General features: G+C 35.8%; 1 protein-coding gene across 5 annotated transcripts in view; it reads left to right on the top strand.

Moving 5' to 3' along the window:
* Window positions 1–4,847: 4,847 nt before the first annotated feature.
* The window catches only part of ASB11 (ankyrin repeat and SOCS box containing 11), a 139,432-nt gene continuing 120,727 nt past the window's right edge, over window positions 4,848–23,552 (top strand). Inside the window, exon 1 of one of the 5 annotated variants that reach the window (XM_001364487.4) lies at window positions 4,848–5,344. In XM_001364487.4, the coding sequence (XP_001364524.2) occupies window positions 5,092–5,344 (253 nt within the window). In that variant the 5' untranslated portion in view covers window positions 4,848–5,091. Of the gene's footprint in view, window positions 5,345–6,228; window positions 6,413–23,552 lie in introns of those variants that run through there. The other 4 variants (XM_056808465.1, XM_056808466.1, XM_056808467.1 and 1 more) reach the window with 4 other exon arrangements.

Genomic DNA, 23,552 nt, shown 5'->3' with positions numbered 1-23,552 from the left:
TGACTGCCTACCAAATTCAAGGCCTACAGAGACTTGTTTTGACCTTATTGTTATACACTTGTGAAATTTAAATTCCTTCCCTTTGAATTGCCTTAGGAAGATTCTGAAGATCACCTGGTAAGATAAGATGCCAGACAAAGGTTCTTTCTCAAGCTTAGTTGCCAAGCATTCAGACTACTACACTGAGCACAACTCCAATGGGTTATCCACATTGTTCAAATGCCAAATATACGGTTATCTAAAAGATTATTTAACTAAGAACTCACAAAACAAGCACTCACATGAAGGTCAGAAGTGGTTAGAAGGACACTCAAAGTCTCTCTGAAAAACTTTAGTTCATCTGGGAGACGTGGGAGACACTGGCACAGGACAATCCTGCATGGTGTGCCCGCATCAAAGGAGGAGTTGTGTTCCATGAGCAAAGCAATATTGCAGTAATTAAAAAAACCCCATGAGATCTGCAAATTTAGATTTAGATAAAATTATTCCTTATAATGGAATAACCCATATGGGCTCTTTGTGCCCAACCTGTGGTAGAGCCTTCCAAAATCATATTGGTCTCATCAGCCACAGTCAATAAGACACTATGCATTGACCTTGACAGAGTGATGCCATTTTGGTCCTCAAGTAAGAATGACAACAACCAACTAGATCCCTGTTAAAACCGAAAATATTAAAGTGAAGTCCTTTTGATACTTAAATCTTATACAACCTTTATAACAATATGTTAATTTATTTTACATAATTTGTAATAATGTTTAGTTTAATGTTGCACTGAAGGTTTGGCTATATATTCACTAATGCTGTTAGAATGAACTTAAATTTAAATATTGGTTAATATGTTGTAACCCAGACCACCCTTGTTCCCATTGCCCGACAGATGTTTTAGATGGTTCCTCCTCCCTTTGGAGTTCTCTGGGTGGGGGTTAGGTTCTTTGCAAATGACTAATCACCACCTACATTGTTTCCTTGCTATAGGGAGTTGGTTCCCTGTTCTTCAGTTCTTTTAGGCACTTTCAGATTAGCTTTTACACAAAATATTTAATTCAGGACATATAAACTCCCAGAACTTGGAGGCATAATCTTCACCTTCATGCCCCTCCCCTCCTCTCTCCCTTCACACACAAACACACTTATAGAACATTGCACCACTTTAGTGTCTGGGAGAGGGAGGAGGATTAGGTTCATCTCTTGCCTCAGTTCCTATAGAACATGCTCCCAAACACCCCTCTGGTTTGAGTTCTACGTATTCTGCCATCTCAGGGTTTTCATGCTGAGCTGGCTGACTGTACCACTTTACTTGTAGTCCTAGTCTGGATAATCTTGTCATATAAGGATCATCTTTGGCCCCTAAACACAAAATAGAAACAAATATCCCCAGACCATATTTCTCAGAGCTGCATTAAAAGAGAGAGATAGCAGAAGAAAAGACCTTTCTCTTACCATTTCAATTCATGATGCTTCTGCTAGAAGTGAACTGTGATCTTTACCCTCTGGACATGGCAGTAAGAGTAGCTGAAAAGAATAAAACAGAGAGTGGTGGGAAAGAGTGACCACATTTGTCTTGTCTATTTTAAAAATTCTGATGGCCAATCAAAGGAGACTACTCCCATTCAAGGGATAGAGAACCCAGAGGCCTCTTTATTAGGCCATCTACACATGCTCTAAAGCCTACTCAGGTCACCTCTATGTTGAGAAATCTTGGCTTGTTCAGAGAGGCTTGGTTACCATATTGTCTGTTAGCATGTAGGATATGTACTCAAACGTCTTCATACTTTTTTGGCATGCATTTGAATGCTTTGATTTCATGTGAATGTGGGCCCAAGTTGACTTTCTAGTCAAACTCATATTTTTGGTTAGTTGTTTTTGAAAATGTCCAGGGCAATAACTACAATATCACTTTTGTAGTTTATATTACACTTCACTAGGGTAAAACTTGAAGATTTAGGTTCTGAGCCAGTTGTCTGTAGAAACTACTTTTATTAGGTACTGGTAGAACTTAGGTTGATTCTGCACTGATTTCTTTGTTCTAGAGAACTCCCCATATGAAAACTTCATCAAGATAGATCAATTTCTTTTGGAGAGTTTCCTGACAGATTTGGTCAGTTTGTGTCAAAACTAGAACATGAATTTAGTTCTTCTTGCATAGGAAGTCATAACCACTATAATTCTTTCTCTCATTTGTGCTCCTCTTAATTTTGACCAGACTCATTATTTCACTGGGGTATGGGGAGTAGTTAACAATGAAGAAAATCCTATCAATTCCAGTCTGCAACTTAAGAGTCTTACAAAATTGCCTGGGTCACCAAATGATTTACCAAGAATCATATAGACCCATGATGGTGAACCTATGGCATGGGTGCCAAAGATGGCATGCAGAGCACTCTGTGGGCATGTGACTGTCCAGAGTTCAATACTAGAAAGGCAGAGGGATTCTGGCAGAGCTTCTCCCCTCCGCCTCTCCACTGTGCCTGATGACATTTTTTCACATCCCCTGCCCCTCTACTCAGCAGTCCAATGGGAGTGCACAGGGAAGGTGGTGTAATAGATATATTTCTGAGAATGTATATATTGATTTGATTCTAGATAACCAATGGATCAATGTTTGCCTACCCTCCTCCCTCAGTACCTCCTGTTTCCTCTCTCTTCAGAAGCCTTTCAGCTTCCCCTCCTCCATTTTTTCTGTGAGCTATGAGACTTCAGAGGAAATACTCGTTTTCCTTCTTTTCTCAAGTAAAGGTTTATTTGGGGAAGACAGGACAAGGATGGAGGATAAGATAAGAGGGGTAGGATTTTCCTATTCTCTATAATGAGGGTTAGGAGGATATTGAGAGTATTGGCAATTCTGTCACAATTGTGAAACATAGTCAGTCAGAGAGAGATGAGGACCACTGTCTTTTCTTCCTTCTGCCTTCAAAGAGCCAGCAAAAGCCAAAAGCCCCTTCAGGTTCAATCACCACCATCAGCCAAAAGTCAAAAGCCAAAAGCCTCCTTCAGCCCAGTCCAGCCATTGACTTGGCTTCAACTGTTTTTCCCGGCAACATTCCAAAATGGAATCTTCCTTTTGACTGACAGCTTCTTGTCTTGCTGCATGTCTTATAAATTCTCTTATAACTTCTCTCTTTTCCACAGTGGGCAGCTCACAGGTGGCAAAACTGGAGGGGAGTGCAGTGTTCAGTCCACTCCCCTCCCCCTCTCTATACTTGCTGAGAATATTCCTCACTTCACCTACTTAATAACCCAATGGGAGTATTTTCTCCCTCCCCTGTATGTGGAAAGGTGGGGAGGGCTGGGCATAGCACTGGGTCTGGGGAGTGGGGTGGGGACAAGGCCTGGCACTCCATCTCCAAAAGATTTGTCATCACAGTTATAGACAGAGGTAAAACTTTAAGCCTCTCTGACTCCAAAGATGGTTCTTTTCCCCTGTAACCTGTAAAAGATGAAATTACTTATGTAACAAAGTTTGATCTTCTGAGCATATTAAGCAACATGCATCAATTGCTCAGCAAATCAAGACCAAAGTCCCTTCCCCAGTTTAGGACTGGACCCATGCATTCAGGGGAAGACAGACATTTAAAAAGCAAAAGAAATAAAATAAGACTAATTAATTAAAAGGAAATGATGCAACATTAGGTAATTTGATTTCTAATTGGAAGAAAAAACTAGGGATTTTCAAGTTGGGAAGGAAAGATTGAACAGCTGCAATTCCCTAAATTCAGGAGAAGCGGGTGACCCACTCTTCCCCAAGAATCTGTAAACAATTTAAGGAACCTGGAAACAACAGATTGATCAGGATAGAACCAGTTTTCAGATAATACATATATGTTGCTTGAGATGTACAATTATGAGAAAACTCCTTATATCAATCTTAGGATCTGACTGCATTTCTGGCCAATATAATTTAGGTCTTTGGCTTACGGTCTCAAAAAATTAGGTAGAGGTGGTCTAGTTTCTCAGCCATGCAGGGCTAGGTTCACACAAAGTTTTTTCTCAGTTCCCACATCTGAATACACTTTTCTCATGGGTGGAAATTTGGACTAGACCCATAATTGAAAAGAAAGGGAACTAAGCTAGCTTCAGAATTGAGTCACAAGATGGAGTCAGGTGATTAATTCAATTGCCACAGTTAATCACTTGCTGTCCTCATCCTACCTCCACAATTTTCTGATCTTCTAGACACAGCAGTTAAGAGCAGTCGTAAAGAATGAAACAGAAAGAGTGACCAGCTGGCTCTCAACTATTTTAAAGGTGTATAGCCAGTCAAAGGAGGCTATCCCTATCTATGTGATAGGAACCCAGAGGCCTTTTTATTAGGCAAAAAAACACAAACAAACCAGAAATCTGATTAATGAATGTAAATATACACCTAACCCACTTATGCATCTATTTAGAAAATATTGTAGATCAGTGATGGCAAACTTTTTAGAGTCCAAATGCCCAAACTTCAACCCAAAACCCACTTGTGGAAAGGGGGAAGGGAACAACCTGGCCACATGCCCCTCTGGCTTTCTAGTAACAAACTCTGGTGAACTCTGTGCTGGAGAGACAGCATGCATGCCCACAAAGAGTGCTCTGAATGCCTCCCTCTCCCCAGCACATGTGCCATTAGTTTGACACCATGGTTGTAGACCATGAAATGGTATGGAAATAGTGAAAAGTTCTTATGTAGGACTTGGATGGCAAAACTTAAAAAAAGATAATGGTATTTTCAGCTTTAAGTAACTCCATAATTTCCTGGGAGAATGACAAACTTCTCTTCCTTCTGTGATCACCCTTAAAAACAACAAAAGATAGAGAGAAGTACAAATTATCAGAGCTCATGAAAATTTTTCTCTCATTTCCCTCAAATGACTTTCAATATCTCAACTGTTCTTAGAAAGCTAATTAAAATGGATTTTAGTAGGAATTTCTTGTTAATTTGTTTTTCTAGGTACTTTTGGATTAGGTTGCCAGCTTGTTAGAAGGGTCTTTGATTCCTGTAACACTGAACATGGAGGACTTTTTAATCACCTGCATTGTCATTTAGTAACTACATCACTGTCAGTGAGCTCTTGGTAATTGGAACACTAGCCACTAAAAGGTTTAAAATAGATGTCATATAATACCAGTAATAACCCAGTGAAATATTACAGACCTAGGAAGTTGTACAGAGTGTGCGTCAAAATGGAGGAGAGTACAATGTTCCATGGTTTTAAAAACATTTATGTTACAATTTTTGCTATCTTTTTATTCTTTAAGTTCTTAATCAAAGTCTTTTTGGCTCTCTTAACCCATTTCTATATCGTCAAAGGAAACAGAAAAGAGGCTGCTAGGATTTCAGAAGAGATCTATGGAGGAGTCTCAGGTAAAATATATCCATCCATTATTATTTTTTTTAAACCACTTTGATCTTTATGAGTTTCAGTACATATAGAATTAGATTTTTAGTTATAATATGACTTTAAGATTCTATGGTATTTAAAGAAGACCTAACACTTATTTAGCAAAGTGGTATGATGATCAATGGATTCAACCTGTGAAGCCTTCCTAGCCATACTGTGTGAATAGAGACATCCATAAGCAATTTGGTAGCAGTTTGGGGAAATCCTGTTTTCACACACCCAAAGAATTACTTCTGTGGAAATTTTCCATTATTCATGTGATTGATCTTGGTATTGTCTTATATGATTCAAAAAAGATACATTACAACTTGATCAAAGTAGTTCATCTTCATTTTTGTTGTTGTTGGTTTGTTTTTGGTTTTCCCCAGAGTATATTGCATCCTTTTCAGTGCTCCTGATTTGTAGTTAAAATATATTAGCTGTCATGTCATCAGTATCAACAAAAGCTGTCATTAAGACCATGCCATAACTTTATGACACTATGCTAGACCTTGTGCAAAATTATAATAATGCTCATTGATTGCAAGATTTGAAACTTGAGCAAAATATTTTTAAATTGAAAACAAAGTACTTGTAATTTCTTTTGGTTAATTATTCACTTCAGTTGCTTACTTGTTGATTCCAAAATAGCTTACCAATTAGACATTCTTCAGTTGATTTCAACTTGCAAAAAAACCTGGCAATTAAAGAGTTCACCATTCCATTAATGATCCTCTAAACACTTTTATTTTAATTCTTGCAAAGCTTCCAATATTACATCATATTTTATCTCCTAGTATCCATTTTCATAGTTGCATCCAGGATACTCTTTCAAAACAAGCATGTGACACATGGTTGGCAATGTACTGGAAAAACACTAGATACTATATTGGTCCCATATAATGATACAAAACACCCGAAGATGAAGCTTAAAGGAGAAATGCTTAAATAAACTGAAGAAATCAAACAGAAACTTGGAGTTACAGAACCAGTGCCTAGAATGTGGAAAGTGATTTCCTTTGGGGATTATATATGCCATACATTTCAGGGAGGTATGTTGCTTTGGCCTACTTAGACATTTGTGTTTGTATTTTTTTTCTTTTCAAATCAGGCTTGTCAAGCCTATTGTTCATTGTCATTATGTATATTCAAGTCAAGTTTGTCTCACCTATTGTTCAATTAAGCTTTAAATCTGCTGGGTAGGCACTGTATCTAATTCTGGGTTTTCTTTGTAGTACCATTGTTCAAATTATGTGTAAACAAAAGCAATATGAAAATTGCTAAATAGGTAGGTCACACTCATAGTTAAATCATTTCACAAAAATACAGAACTAGCAATATTTTTATGTATATTCACTATTGCTATAAAATATCCAAATGAAGTTAACATATTTTAATAGATATCTTATAATGGGCATGAATCATTTTAGTATTAATGTTTTTTGGAGTTCATTTCTTTGCATTCAAAAATGTTCATATATCCATTTTTATATAGGTTCCTGAGAAAATGTATAACCTTCTGATCTTTATTGGTTATGTAATCTTAAGCAAATCAGTCGATATCTTTGGGCTTTCCTTCTCTCCTCTACCCAATTTGAATGTTGGGCCACATGACTTCTAAAAGGGCCCATTCAGTGTTTTTCAGGAATAATGTGACTATTTGTTTAGAAAGATTAGTTTGGTAGCAATGTGTAGAATGTATGTAGATACTCCTACGAATTTCCTACTACCAGTCTCCACTTTTTAACACCTAATAGTTAAAATAGGAAAGCTTGGGACACACTTGGGTGTGTAATAAGTAGACCAGTTTATCTAGAATGTAGAGTACAGTCATAGCAAGTTTGCAAACTGACCTAATCAAGTGAGTGTGTAGGAAAAGGAAGATATCTATCAGCTCAGCCCTAAGGAGATTTCATCAGAGTTGGAAAGGTACTTCTTTCCCCAGAGAGAACTGATTTGGGGTTTCTAAGTTACTCTATTCAGACAGAATTGAAAAGATAATCTAATAGAACTAGCAATGATCCTATGGCAGTAGTTTCTTTCTGACCACTTATGACCTATTTCACTAACTTATTGAAAAACAGAAAACAAAGGACATTCTTACCTTTAGATGAGAAATTTTACTCAAATTTAGCTACTCTAAGTATAAAATTGTATCCTCTTCTAAATAGCACATAAAAAGCACTTGTGCTTGGAATATATATACGCATATGTGTATATTATATATACACACAAAGAAAGAAATATGTATATATACAATGAAGTCCATTGATAACTTATAATATTTTTACACCCATTTCCTATGGACTGGAAATGTGATTTCTAGTAACATATTTATTTTTATAAATTCTATGACAACAAAATAGTTTAGATGACATGTAGGGTTCCTTATAATGTGATTTTATTGAATATGCCCAAATTCATCTTCTTTTAAAAAACTTTCCTTGATCCTCTAATCCCTCCAAACTCTTTTCTTTATATTTCTGTTCTTTTTCATAGTCAGACTCTTAGAAAAACCTATACATATTTGTTGCTTCCACTCACTTTTTTAAGATATGCCTTTAAATTTTTTTTAATTTATTAGAATATTTTTCCATGGTTACATGATTCATGATCTTTCCCACCTCTTCCCTCCCTCCTTCTGGAACCAACAAACAATTCCACTGGGCTGTACATGTATCATTGTTCAAAACCTATTTCCATGCTATTCATATTTGCAATAGAGTTCCACTCTTTAACCCCATGCAATCTGATTTCTGACATCATTATTAACTCTCTAAGACCGATAATCTTTTCCCATTTTCCATCTGTTTTTATCTTTCTGCTGTATTTGATACTTCCTGAAAGTTCTTTCCTCTGTGTTGGCCTTGTTCTCTCTTGATTCCCCTATGTCTGGCCATTCTTCCTAATTTCATTTGTTTGATCATCATCCTTATTCTATCTCTATTACATTTGTCTAAGACACTGTTTTCTTTCAAAAACCTCTCTCACTGATCTCATAATCTTCCAGGGGTTCAGCTATATCATTCTTGATTCTTCACTTTCTCACTCCTCCTATCCAGTTCCTAAGCCTTGTTGATTCTACCACCACAATTTCTGTCTCCTCTTGTACACTTATATACCACCCCAGTTCAGACCTCTTACCCCAGTTTTCCTCTCACATCCATTATCAAAAGAGCCTACTAATTGTTTTCTCTCCAGATTCTAATCTTCCTCTAATCCATTCTCTATTCAGGTGTCAAAGTGATGTTATTACAAAAGCACAGATCAGGTCCTTCACAGTCTAACTCCAGACTATCTTTCCTGGGTCTTTGCACATTATTTTCCTTCATGTATTATACATTACAGATCAACTGGCCTCCTTGTTTTTTACTATATTTGACATTCCTTCTTTGGTCTCTAGGCCTTTTTATATCCTCTCTCCCAATATCTTAAATGTACTCCCTCCTTACCCTCACCTCTCTATTTCTCTCTATATGAAAATGACAAGAAAAAAAAAGATCAACAAAACCTTAAATTTTTTTTTAGTATTTCATGGATACTAGAATAACTATTTAGGGTGGACTTTAAAATTAATAGGCAACAGCTGGTTCAATTCTTAAATGTCTGGCACATGAACATAAATATTATCCCAGCTAAATTAATTGTGTTATTGAAATAAATCTGCTGGTACAGAAGCCATCATAAAAGTTTTATTTAGCTGACCAAGCATTGAAGACATAAATTGTACTCTAAGGAAAATGTAGTGTGAATTAAACAAATTATTTTCAGTCCTCTTCTACATGCCTCATCAGAAGCAAGTAAACATGTTTGTAAAGTAAACTTTCTTTTATTGAAATATGCTTATAGCCTTATAGCACAGACTGAGGAATTCCTAAAAATAATTGACTTCAGAAGAAAATTATTTATAATTACTGCTTCATTTTACAAATTGAAAAAAATTTAGTTAGATTTTGCTTTAAAGAGATGGAGGAAAATTACTGCCAATTTGCCCCCTTAATTATATACAAATTAATTGTGGTTTTCAAAAGCATAATATCTCAAAAGTAAGGGATTAGATTTTGATGATGTGCATAGCAGAATATAAAGTTTACAACATTCAAATGCTCTAGGGGAGAAGGGATGGGAGGAAGTGAAATTGTAGTGAAACAATTTTTTTTCCATTTGAATTAGTTTATTTAGTCAATTTAGAACATTATTCCTTGGTTACAATAATCACATTATTTCCCTCCCTCCCCTCCTTCCACCCTTCCCACAGCCCACACACAATTTCATTGGGTATTACTTGTGTCCTTGATCAGAACCTATTTCCATGTTGTTGATGTTTGCACTAGGATGATCATTTAGTCTACATCCCCAACCATATCCCCCTCGACCCATGTAATCAAGCAATTGTTTTCCTTTGGTGTTTTTACTCCCACAGTTTTTCCTCTGAATGTGGATAGTGGTTTTTCTTGTAGATTCCTCCTAGTTGTACAGGATCACTGCATTGCCACTAATGGAGAAGTCCATTACATTTGATTGTACCACAATGTATCAGTCTCGGAGTACAATGTTTTCTTGGTTCTGCTCCTCTCACTCTACATCACTTCCTGGAGGTTGTTCCAGTCTCCATGGAATTCCTCCACTTTATTATTCCTTTTAGCACAATAGTATTCCATCACCAACATAGACCACAATTTGTTCACCCATTCCCCAATTGAAGGGCATCCCCTCATTTTCCAGTTTTTGGCCACCACAAAGAGTGCAGTACATGTCTTTTTCCTTATTATCTCTTTGGGGGACAAACCCAGCAGTGGTATGGCTGGATCAAAGGGCAGATAGTCTTTTAGCGCTCCTTGGGCATAGTTCCAAATTGCCTTCCAGAATGGTTGGATTAATTCACAACTCCACCAGCAATGTATTAATGTCCCTACTTTGCCACATCCCCTCCAGCATTCATTACTTTCCTTTGCTGTCATGTTGGCCAATCTGCTAGGTGTGAGGTGACACCTCAGAGTTGTTTTGATTTACATTTTTCTGATTATAAGAGCTTTAGAACACTTTTTCATGTCCTTTTTAATAGTTTTGATTTCTTTAACTGAAAATTGCTAATTCATGTCCCTTGTCCATTTATCAAATGCAGAATGGCTTGATCTTTTGTACAATTGGTTAAGCTCTTTATAAATCTGAGTAATTAGGCCATTGTCAGAGGTTTTTGTTATGAAGATTGTTTCCCAATTTGTTGCTTCCCTTCTAATTTTGGATGCATTCGTTTTGTTTGTACAAAAACTTTTTAATTTGATGTAATCAAATTATTGATTTTACATTTTGTGATTTTTTTCTAGCTCTTGCTTGGTTTTAAAATCTTTCCTTTCCCATAGATATGACAAGTATACTATTTTGTGTTCGCCTAATTTGCTTATAGTTTGCTTCTTTATATTCAGGTAATTCACCCATTCTGAGTTTATCTTGGTGTATGTAGGGTGTGAAATATTGATCCAAACCTAATCTCTCCCATACTGTCTTCCAGTTTTCCTAGCAGTTTTTATCAAATAGTGGGTTTTGGTCCCAGAAACTGGGATCTTTGGGCTTATCATAGACTGTGCTTGCTGATGTCATTCACCCCAAGTCTATTCCACAGATCCTCATTCTGTCTCTTAGCCAGTACCAAATTATTTTAATGACCACTACTTTATAGTATAGTTTGAGATCTGGGACTTCAAGTCCTCCTTCCTTTGCATTTTTTTTTCATTATTGCCCTGGATATCCTTGATCTTTTAAGTTCTTTCAAATGAACTTTATTATGTATTTTTTTTTTCTAATTCAGTAAAAAAGTGTTTTGGTAGTTCAATGGGTATGGCACTAAATAAATAAATTAATTTGGGTAGGATTTTCATTTTTATTATGTTAGCTCATCCCACCCATGAGCAATCAATGTTTTTCCAATTGTTTAGATCTAGTTTTAATTGTGTGAAGAGTGTTTTGTAGTTGTATTCATATAGTTCCTGTGTTTGTCTTGGCAGATAGATTCCTAAGTATTTTATATTGTCTCGGGTGATTTTAAATGGAATTTATCTTTCTAATTCTTGCTGCTGAAATGTGTTGGAGATATATAGAAATGCTGATGACTTATGTGGGTTTATTTTATATCCTGCAACTTTGCTAAAGTTTTTGATTATTTTGACTAGCTTTTTGTTTGATTCTCTAAGATTCTTTAAATATGCCATCATATCATCCACAAAGAGTGATAGCTTGGTCTCCTCATTTCCAATTTTAATACCTTTAATTTCTTTTTCTTCTCTAATTGCTACTGCTAGTGTTTCTACTACAATGTTAAATAATAGAGGTGATAATGGGCATCCTTGTTTCACTCCTGGTCTTATTGGGAATGCATCTAGTTTATCCCCATTGCAGATAATATTTGCTGATGGTTTTAGATATATACTGTTTATTATTTTTTTGGAAAGGCCTTTCTATTCCTATACTTTCTAGTGTTTTTAATAGGAATGGGTGTTGTATTGTATCAAAGGCTTTTTCCACATCTATTTAGATAATCATGTGATTTTTGTCAGTTTGTTTGTTAATATGGTCAATTATGCAGATGGTTTTCCTAATATTGAACCATCCTTGCATTCCTGGTGAATCCTACCTGGTCATAGTGAATAACCCTTGTGATGACTTGCTGGAATCTTTTTGCTAGTATCCTATTTAATATTTTTGCATATATATTCATTAAGGAGATTGGTCTATAGTTTTCTTTCTCTGTTTTTGATCTGCCTGTCTTTGGGATAAGTACCATATTTGTGTCACAAAATGAATTTGGTACAACTCCTTCTTGGCTTTATTCTTTCAAATAGTTTGTATAATATTGGGATTAGTTGTTCTTTGAATATTTGATAGAATTCATTTGTGAATCCATCAGGACCTGGGGATTTTTTCTTAGGGAGTTCTTTGATGGCTTGTTCAATTTCTTTTTCTGATATGGAGTTGTTTATGTAATATATTTTTTCCTCTGTTAGTCTAAGCAATTTATATTTTTGTAAATATTCATAAAATATCACTTAGATTGTCATATTTGTTGCCATATAATTGATCATAATAATTTTTAATGATTGCCTTAATTTCCTCTTCATTAGAGGTGAGGTCTCCCTTTTCATCTTGGATACTGTAAATTTGGTTTTCTTCTTTCCTTTTTTAAATTAGACTGACAATTACTTTATCTATTTTAATAGTTTTTTCAAAGTACCAGCTTCTAGTCTTATTTATTAAATCAATTTTATTTTTTCCCCTTTCAATTTTATTAATTTCTCCTTTGATTTTTAGAATCTCTCATTTAGTGTTCATCAGAGGATTTTTAATTTGTTCACTTCTAGTTTTTTAATTTGCATGCCCAAATTCATTGACCTGTGCCCTCCCTAATTTGTTAATATATGAACTCAAGGATATAAATTTCCCCCTGAGTACTGCTTTGGCTGTATCCCATAGGTTTTGAAAGGATATCTCATCATTCTCATTTTCTTCAATGAAGTTATTGTTTCTATGATTTGTTATTTAACTAACTGCTTTTGGAGAATCATATTGTTTAATTTCCAATTAATTTTTGATTTACCTCTCCATGTGCCCTTACTAATTATTATTTTCATTGCATTCTGATCTGAGAAGGTTGCATTTAATATTTCTGCTCTTTTGTACTTGTTTGCAATGTTTTTATGCTGTAATACATGGTCAATTTTTGTGCATGTACCATGTGCTGCTGAAAAGAAGGTGTGTTCCTTTTTGTCCCTATTTATTTTTCTCCACATATCTACTAACTCTAATTTTTCTAAGATTTCATTCACTTCTTACCTCTTTCTTATTTATTTTTTGGTTTGATTTACCTAATTTGCATAGAGGCAGGTTCAGGTCTCCCAATAGTATAGTTTTTTGTTTTTGTATTTTTTTTTATATATTTCATTCTTGAGCTCCACTAGTTTCTCCTTTAGAAACTTGGATGCTATGCCATTTGGTGCGTACATGTTGAGTACTGATATTTCCTCATTGTCTATACTGCCTTTTATCAGGATGTAATTACCTTCCCTATCTCTTTTAACTAGATTTATTTTTACTTTGGCTTTGTCAGATATTATGATTGAGACTCCTGACTTCTTATCAGTTGATGCCCAGTAGATTTAGCTCCATCCTCTTTATTTCACCCTATGTGTATCTACCTTCCTCATGTGTGTTTCTTGTAGACAGCATGTGGTAGTGTTTTGGATTCTAATCCACTCTGTTATTCGCTTGCATTTTATGGATGAGTTCATTCCATTCACATTCAGAGTTATGATTACTAGCTGTGTGTTTCCCAGCATTTTGATTTCTACTCCTGGTCCTACCTTTTCTTCTTTCACTGTTTCCTTGAACACCAATGTTTGTTTTTAGTCAATCCCCCTAGTTCCCACCCTTTTACTTCCCTTTTCTCCCCTCCCTTCTTATTCCCCCCTTATTTGCCTTGCAGTTTTTCTAAAACTACCCCCAACTTCTCCCTCCCTTGTACTGCTTCCCTCCCCAGCAGTCCATTTGTTACCCTTCTACTCCCTTATAAGGTGCTAAAGCTTCCTCAGAGGGGAGAGAGAAGCTTTAAGGTAGGAGGATAGAGAAAGGATAGAAGTTTTAGATTCCATGAGGGGGATGACGGAGTCGAATTAGAGATATGAGGTGGCAGGAATGAGTCTTATTAATTATCAATGAGCCACAGCCAAGCTCTGATCAAAGGACCATTCCGAAAGCTTATACCAGTCCAGAGATCCAGATTCAATACCACACAGGTCGGAGAGATGATAGAGAAAGATTAGAGATGGAGCCTGGCCAAAGGCCAGGCCCCAGCGAGGACAGGCATCAGTGAGAGCTGGAAGGGAGGAAGAGCAGAAGAGAGAAATGCAGAGCTGGCTGAGGCATATTTAATCTCTTTGATATGCAAATATACACAGTACATAGGGATGATCATCATTGGTTAATGACAACGTATAGGTGTGGTTTCTCTCAACCAGGTGAGCACAAAGAAACCTGTGTTCCCACCTAAGCTAGGGGAAGCTGGGGTCAAGGGTCAGAGGCTTTCCCAGCCATGTGCAATACTGAGCATGCTCAAGACTGAGCATGCTCTCTTCTAAGACAATCTGTACATACCAACTGTTCCCCTTGCCCATAGCTAGGGGTGGACTGCTACAGGTGCAAATCTATTCTCTGCTCCAATGGATTGGATTCTTTTCCCTCTTTGGGTCAATTTCAAGGCACATAAGAGTTGAGTATTTCCTATCTCCAACCTCTTTACCCTTCCAGTGTATTGATGTCCCTCCCGCCATGAGCTTCTTTGTGACATATAAATTTACCCCCTTTTGTTTCTTTCCCCAGTTCTTTTAGTATTAACCTCTTTTTTTAAGCTCTAGTTGTGTATATATGTGCATATATACACACACATGTATATGCATTTATGCATCCATATATCTATATACCTATTTATGTCTTGTCATTTCATCCTATACAGTTTGTCACTCTTCCCTCTAAGTGTAATTCTTCTTTCTGCCCAGTTGAAAATAACAATTTTTAAGAGTTACCAATGACCTCTTTTCTTATAGGGATACATATCATATTAACTTATTGAGTCTCTTTTAAAAAAGTGGCTTTTTTTGTTTGTTTTCTTTTTTGTTTTTCTTTTTCATCCCCCTCTTTTTAAATTATCTTTTGATGATTCTCTTGAGTTCTGTGCTTGGGCATCAAATTTTCTGTTCAGGTCTGGTCTTTTCTTTACAAATTCTTGGAATTCTTCTATTGTGTTGAATGACCATACTTTCCCCTGTAAGAATATAGTCAGTTTTGCTGGGTAGTTGATTCTTGGTTGTAGACCTAGTTTCCTTGCTTTCCAGAATATCATATTCCATGCCTTTCGGTCCTTCAGTGTAGATTCAGCCACATCTTGTGTTACCCTCACTGTGGTTCCATGGTATCTGATTGACTTTTTCTTGGCAGCTTATAATATCTTTTCTTTGGTCTGATAGTTCTTGAATTTGACTATAACATTCCTGGGTGTTGTCAGTTGGGGATTAAGTACAGTAGGTGATCTATGGGTTCTTTCAATCTCTACTTTTCTCTCTTGTTCTGTAATATCGGGGCAGTTTTCTTTAATAATTTCCTGTCGTATGATGTTCAGGCTTTTTCTTTTGTCATGGTCTTCTGGTAGATCGATGATTCTTAAATTGTCCCTCCTCAAATGATTTTCTAAATCCTCTGTTTTGTGAATGAAATGCTTTATATTTTCCTCAATTTTTTCATTCTTTTGGTTTTGTTTTATAGTGTCCTGCTGCCTTGTGAGGTCACTTAATTCTAGTTGTTGAATTCTGGTTCTTAAAGACTGGATTTCATCCCTGGCTTTTTGGTCATCCTTCTCCTTCTGGTCTGATTTTCTTTGGAGGTTATCTTTCATTCTATTTACCTCATCTCTCATCTCCTTTGCCTCGTCTTTCATCTTCTTTGCCTCATCTTTCATCTCCTTTGCCTCATTTTCAAGCTGGTTGATTTTGGCTTTTAAGACACTATTTTCTGTTTCCAGATGACCTATCTTAGTTTTTACATTCTTTCCCCAATTGTCTTCAGCCTCTCTTAATTTTGTTTTAAATTTCATTTTGAGTTCTTCCAAAGACTGTATTCAATTCGCTGGGATTTGTTTTATTGCTTACCTCCTCCTGTGCTCCATTTGTTCTTGGTTCGTTGCCTGTGCAGAAGCTGCCAATTGTAATTTCTTTCTTCTTTTTCTGTTGTTTGCTCATATTTACCCCTTCTTTGATCCCCGTATTTGTCTGTGCTCTTGTCCTTCTCATTTTTTTGGTTTTGGGGCTTTCTGTCAGTCTCCCCTCTTGGAGCTTGATCAGATCTCTCAGTGCAGTCTCTGGGGGAGAAGTGTTGGAGTTTGAGCTTCCCTGTCCTCTGGAGGCTTTTTATTGGATTAAAGTCAAGCAGTCAGTGAGGGAGGGGTGTTGGAGCTTGGACTTTCCTGAGCTCTGATGACTTTTGATGGGATTAAGTTCAGCTGGGTTGGGCTGGATGTGCTCTGAGGCCAAAACCTCCTGAAAGGCTGGAGCAATATGGTGGGTCTCAGGCATTCTAACCAGGCTGCCAGCTCTTTGCTCCCTTTCCAGCTGCTTCCCTGCCACCTGTGTTCGACGCTTTGAGCTTGGCATAGCCCTGCCTGCAAGGTACACCATCCAGAACAGCGCCTTTGCCCACCCAGAGGTACCCGCTGGCACTGGAGCCTTAGCACTCTAGGTGGGGTGGATGGAGTCCTGGGACCTTCCCTCTGCCTTCCCCCTAAACCCGAGTGTTCTCGGATTCTGGCTTTTAGGGGGTGTACCTTTTGAATTGAGTCCAGCAGGAGGGTTCCCCGGCTTTGTCTTGTTGTTAGGTTTGATTTTCAGTCCCCTAGGAGCATTTGGTTTGTGATCAGTAAGGAAATGTTTTCAGAGGTCTGAACTATTGCTGCTCCTAAGCTGCCATCTTGATTCTTATAGTAAAACATTTTTAAAAGAATTAGATGTTTAGTGTAGACCTTTCTACTCACTTCCCTGTACTAATGACATGGCCTCCAGGAGGAAAAGAATATCTGTGTGTATTGGGGGGAGGCAGGATAATGGAGTCTCTGTGCCACGGAGGGTATGAAGTCTTACAAAGAAAGGTAGAGGAAACATATAGATTCTCCCCCTTGGTTGCAAAGCATAATAGATAAGGGGCTTCTCTTCTTTTTTTCCTCTCCCTCTGTTTAGTTAGAGGTTAAAGCAACAGATAAATTTTTTAAAACCCTATGTCCTATTTTACCATTCACTGTCCCTGAGAGCATTTTGTAAGCTTCATTATTTCATAAATGAGAATTTCCTCAAGAATAGTTGGATTATTTTGCATGACAATACTGAAACATGTTTTCCCAGTTTGGAAACAAAAGTGAATTATGTTTTTTAAGAAGATTAAAAAAACTACTTGCAATTCATTGTTCACAACATTCCATCTCTAATCTCAGTGCTGTTCTTTGCATTGGCTGTTAACCCTGCCTGGAATTTATTTATCCTTTCTTACTTCTGACTCTCGAAATCCCTACCTTCCTTCAAAGCACTTTACAAGTTAATATATTATAATATAATAATATAATACAAGTTGCCTTGCCTTTTTTCAATTTCCTTGTCTACTGGTACACCTCTTTCCTTATTTACTTTGTTTTTACCTTATACAGCATAGACTTTGTATTCATTATGTGTATATGGTTGTTTCCCCATAAAGAATGTATAAATTTCTTGTGAGGACAAGTGAGAGAATTTTTTTTGTCTTTGTATCCATTCCCAATAGCATGGTAGTTAATAAATGCTCATTGGTTGATTATATACCATATTTTCTTCAGAAAAAAACTTTATTAGTTTCTGAGTCAAGAAAGTTAATACCTGCAGTTGAAATGGAATTAAAATATAATAGCCTTTTTATAATCAAGAAATGTTTAGTTCTAATAGAAAATCAATTTTCGAAGTAGGGAACTGTCTGGAAGTCCTGAGTTCAAATCCTGATCAGACTCCCTGATCTTTAGTTTCTTCATTCATAAAATTTGAGATTAGATTTGATGGCCATTTAGGCCCCTCCCAGCTCTGTATCCACGCGGGGTGGGGTGTGTGTGTATTCACTATACACATACACACACTCCAATGACCACATCTAATGTGAAGAAATACTTCCCTTCTAACTGGAAAAATTCTGGAAGCAATTCTATATTTTCTTTTAAGCTCATTCTAAGAAAATGCCACTTATTAGTTGTGTGACCTTAGCCAAGTCACTTAAAATTTCATGGCAGGAACCTTGTGTATGGAATTTAGGATGACCTCTACAGTTCTTTCCAGCTTTAAATGTATGATATAATAATCAGTTTATATTAGGCAGCATAAAGCATATTTGTTTAGTTTTTAAGTCATGCAGTCTTTGACTAGTGGAAGACAATCCACAGACTAATAACACCTCCAGGGCATCTGATTTTGAAATGGAAGAATTACTAAACCCTAAACTGAGAAAAAAACTCTTTTGTTTTTAAAGGTTATGATTGTAAATTCTGTTTACTAATTTGTTTTTTTCAAAGTAATTTGAGGCTACAAGGATAAAAGAATTTTGCCCTTTGCTTTTATAATTACAGGCTCTTAATAAATGTTTATTGGTTGTTCAGTTGTTTTGAGTTTGTATGTTAGGTTCAGTTTTTGAACTTCATGTTTTCTTTTTTCTTATTAATTTCTAAGTTTATTCATTTATTAATCAGTGCATGCCAATGACCTAACAAATCAGGAACAAGACCCCTTTCATCATCTGTGGCCTGGACTTTAAATACAAGGGGATACAAACTGTTACATATTAAAAACAATTAAATATATAAAGACAATTAATTAAAAGGAAGCTAAACAATACTAGGTAATTAGATTTCTAATTTTATGGAAGATTAGGAACTTTCCAAGATGGGAAAAAGAGAGTGAGTGAACAAGTACAATTTCCTGAATTCAGAATTCAGAACAAGAGGTATCCTACTCCCATTTGCCTGTATATAATCAGAGAAAACATGAAAATAACAACTAAATGAACAGGATGGGTCCAATTTTCAATAAGACATATAGGTTGCTTGAGATGTTCAATTATAAAAAAGGTCCTTGTATCAATTTTAGGATCTAACTGCATTTATGGTTAATATACAGACCTAAATGTCCTTGGTTAAGGGCCTCTACAGAGCAGAGAGAGGTACTCCACTTTCCTACCCATCAGGGGCTAGGTTCAAGCAATGCACTAAGATTTTCTCTCAATACACACAATTGAAAAAAAATTTCTCATAAGAAAGAATTTGAACCAAACTCATAATTGAATAACTTCATGGTTTTTTTAAAACAGCAATGGAACCAAATTCAGTTAGCTCTAAGAAGGCTTCTTGGCCCTGCCCTCAAGTAGCACTTTGCTTACTGGCAGGGTTCCTGGGCTTTTTTTTCTTCTGGCTTCTTCTTTAATGTTTCCACCACTTTCTATAATTTTGTAAAACAGTTTACCATGAAGGAAACATACTTTCAAATTCCTGTTTTTTTCTTAATGATATAGCATCTTTAGGTAAACATACCCCAATAATATAAAAAGGATGATAATTTTGTGGATTATTAAAATATATATTATTGGAACAATTAAGTTATAGAACATAGTTAAGAAATGAAGTATTCTAAATAATTGCCTTTTGTATAACTAAGGGTCAATATATTAACACTTCCACTTAGCCCTCTGTGATGGAAATCTTCCTAATGTATTATCCAATTCTCTATCTTAGTGAACAGGGGGTTTTGTTTTTCTTTAGGCTATTTTGGGCCCTTGCTGTGACAGCTCTTTATAGTGATGCAGATCAACAAGTTGGTTTTAATTAACAGTCCTAGTTGCTGAGGTTGATGAGACCTAGACCTAGACAGACCTAGAATTGGAACCAGTGTTAACTGGATTGCCAAGGGCCATGCAATAACCACGTCAAAGGATAGGATTTGAAATTAAAAGAAAAAAAATCCAAGGTAAACCTCTGTCCATTGTGCCATGTTGTCTTGCCTTTTCATGATGATTTTCATTGTGATCATCAGTTATTCTACTATACAATAAAATAGATGAGAGATTCTTCACCAGATCTATACTGATTCCACTGTGTAAAGATTGTGTACCTAGCATACGGCAGGTAGTACCACCAACGTCACATAATGCCAACACCAAATAAATGTGGCTGTTTTTCTTTTCTCTTAAAAAGACTATTTGCCTTCTCAATGATGGGTGAGGGCAGGGAAACAATCTGGAACTCATAATTTAGAAAAATGGCATTAAAATTTGTTTTTACATTTAATTTGAAAAAATAAAATATTTTAAAAAGACTATTGATGTCTTTTGTATTTTTACAACATGGTTATTTCCATACTTCCTCTTTTTCCCATTTCACACATGTATTAAACTCTTCCTTATAGGAAAACAGTTAAATATCACTGAATGCTAACACAAAAATGGCTACACAAAGCATCTGAAAAAGATTTGAAGGTTTTCATTTGGACTCTAAGTGCAATACATGTCAACAGTGTGATATAGCAGACAAGAAAATTAAAGAAAGCTTGGGCTACCTTAGGAATATAGTGTCTAGGAATAAGGAGATGAAAATCTTAATTGTTTCCTTTTTTAAATAAATAAAATTGCTTCTTTGTTGTCTTTTTATTAAGAGAATTCAAAATATAAAATTCAAATTTGAACTTGAGGCATAAACTCAAATCAATGAAATGATAAGAATTTTAGCTATTTTGATTTTATTTGTGCGACAATGTTAATAACAATATCTTGTTATATAATGAAAAACATCACTGTTATCTTCTGTGATCCTCTTTTTTCCCATGTTTAGTCATGAACACTCTTCCCATATCCATAACTGTGAAAATGATCTCTTTCTCTGCTTCTCAGATTTGTTTATGATGTGACTTTTTATTTCTATGTCCATTTGGAACTTCTTGTGGCATATAGTATGAGATACTGGTATAAAACTAACTTCTGCAAGTCAACTTTCCATCTTCACAGCAGTTTTTTTTTTTCATATAGTTACAGTAGGTGTGATACTTATATTTATTGAATGCTATACTATTGTGCTGTTTTGCATCTGGATATTCCTAATTTGTTCCCACTGATCCATTTTTTTACTTAAAAACAAAACAAAACAGAACCAAGAAGTAGTGAGACCTAGTGGATTGAGAGCCAGGCTTAGAGATGGAAAATCCTGGGTTAAAATGTGGCTTAAGACACTTCTTCCCTAAGGGACCCTGGGCAAGTCACTTAACCCCCATGACCTATCTCTTAACATTCTTCTGCCTTGGAACACAGTATTAATTCTAAGACAGAATGTGTTAAAAAAAAAAAAAAGAAAAGAACCAAATAGTTTGATGATGATTACTTTCTAAAATATGCTTTGAGATCTATTATTACTAAACCTCCTTTCTTCTCCCTTTTATATTATTTCCTGTGAGATTCTTGATCTTTTGCTCCACTTGAAAATTGTTGTTTTTTCTAGCTTTACAAAATGACAGTTGAGAAGTTTTTTTAGTAGGTCACTATTCAGTAAATAAATTAAGTATTGTCTTTTTATTATATCAGTTCAGTTTAACCTTGAGCAATTAGCATCTCTCCAGTTATTTAGATGTGTCTGTTTCTATAATGAGTGCTTTAAAGTTGTGTTCATATAGTCCCTGTGCATTCCTTGGTAGGTAGAATTCCACATATTTTTTACATTCTGTAGTTATTTTGAAAGTAATTTCTTTTACTCACTCATCCTGTTGGTAATATAAAAAAAAGAATGTTGATTTGTGTGGATTTATTTTAAATATTGTTACTTTACTGAAATTATTTCACTTAAAATTTAGTTAATTCTCTGTTTCTCTAATTAGAATATCATATCAACTGCAGAAAGTGATTATTTGTTTCCTCTTGACCCACACTAAATCCCTATTTTCTTATTGCTATAGCTAGTTTTTTCTAGTCATAAAACAATTTCTCAATGATCTTGAACTTACTGAAAAGGGCTCTAGGATTTTTCATTACATCTAATACTCCCTTAGATATTATATAACATATTGATGTAAGGTCCCTTTATTCCTGTGATTTTTGCATATCTTTCTTTTTTTTAACAGAAATGGGTTCTATATTTCATCAAATAATTTTTCTGTGTTTATATACTTTATTATATTTGTTATTAATATGGTCTCTTTTGTTTATGATTTTCCTAATATTGAGCCATTTCTGAATTTCTGGCATAAATCCAACCTGATCATAATTTATACATTTTTTATGCTGCTATAGTGTCTTTGCTAATATTTTATTTGATATTAGGAATATTAATTTGTAGTTTTGTTTCTTTTTTCTCACCCTGCTTTAGTTATCCAGGCAAAACTTGTATCACAGAAGGACTATAACAGAATAATTTCTTTTTATTTTTTTCTTCAATAGTTTATATAATTTTGAAATTAACTATTCTTTCCATGTTTGACAGAATTCACTGTAAATCTTTCTGGTCTGGGATTTAAAAAAAAAATTAACTGGTTAAAAAATAATTCTTAATTGTTAATTCAGAACTTTTTTAAACATACAGTATTTTGACTTCTTTGATTTCCCTGAACCCTTTTTGTGTTTGTTTTTTTATTTAATGCCTTTATAGCAGTGGTTCTCAACCTGTGGGTCGCGACCCCGGTGGGGGTTGAACAATCAAAACACAGGGATCGCCTAAAGCCATTGGAAAATAAATATTTCGATGGCTTTAGCCACTGAGAAATCAGATTACAGCAAGATCTTGGAAAGAATGGGGACCCTGCTGCCCGCACATTGTACCAATATTAGTTATCTATCAGCAGCCCTCCCCCTATGAGGGGTGATGGATTTACCTTGTTGCCTGGAGACCGGACTCAAACAGAGACCCAGAGAGAGCACCCGGGTGCTGGCTCCGGAGGGGTTAAGAACGAGTCCTGGAGCGGATAACTCCTGGAGCAGATAATGGAGCCGAGTAACCCCAGCAAAGTGAAGCCTCAGCTCGAGCTGGAGGGAGACGACAGGAAGAAGAAGGCAGCGTCTGCCGACCCCCTCCCCAGGCAGGACTTACCTCCCGCCCCAGCGCTCAGGCTGCCTCCTGCTGGATTAATATTTCTCAACATATAATTATTATTTTTGTGATTAATCACTATGTTTAAATTATGTTTGATTTGTAGCAATGAGAATACATAATGCATATCAGGTATTTACATTCTGAATCATAACTGTAGCAAAATTACAGTTTTGAAGTAGCCACCAAAATAATGTTTTGGTTTGGGGTCACTGCAACATGAGGAACTGTATTGCGGGGTCACGGCATTAGAAAGGTTGAGAACTACTGCTTTATTGGGGTTTTTTAGCTGCATGTTCAGTCCATTGATGTGTTCTTTCTCTCTAGGTTTAATAAAAGTTCTTAGAGATATTAACTTTCCCAGAAAGGACTGCTTGGACTGTATATCAAAAAATTTGATATATTATCTCCTTTATTGTCATTTTCTTTGATAAACTTTTTTTGTTGTCTTTAATGCCTTATTTCATTACCTACATTTTAGAATTAAATTGTTCTTTACTTAATTTTGACTGAGACTGTTCATTGTGTTGCTA

Source organism: Monodelphis domestica, chromosome 8 (assembly GCF_027887165.1).
Source record: "Monodelphis domestica isolate mMonDom1 chromosome 8, mMonDom1.pri, whole genome shotgun sequence".
NCBI classification, from domain to species: Eukaryota; Metazoa; Chordata; class Mammalia; order Didelphimorphia; family Didelphidae; genus Monodelphis; species Monodelphis domestica.
This window is presented reverse-complemented; position numbering and strand designations above follow the sequence as displayed.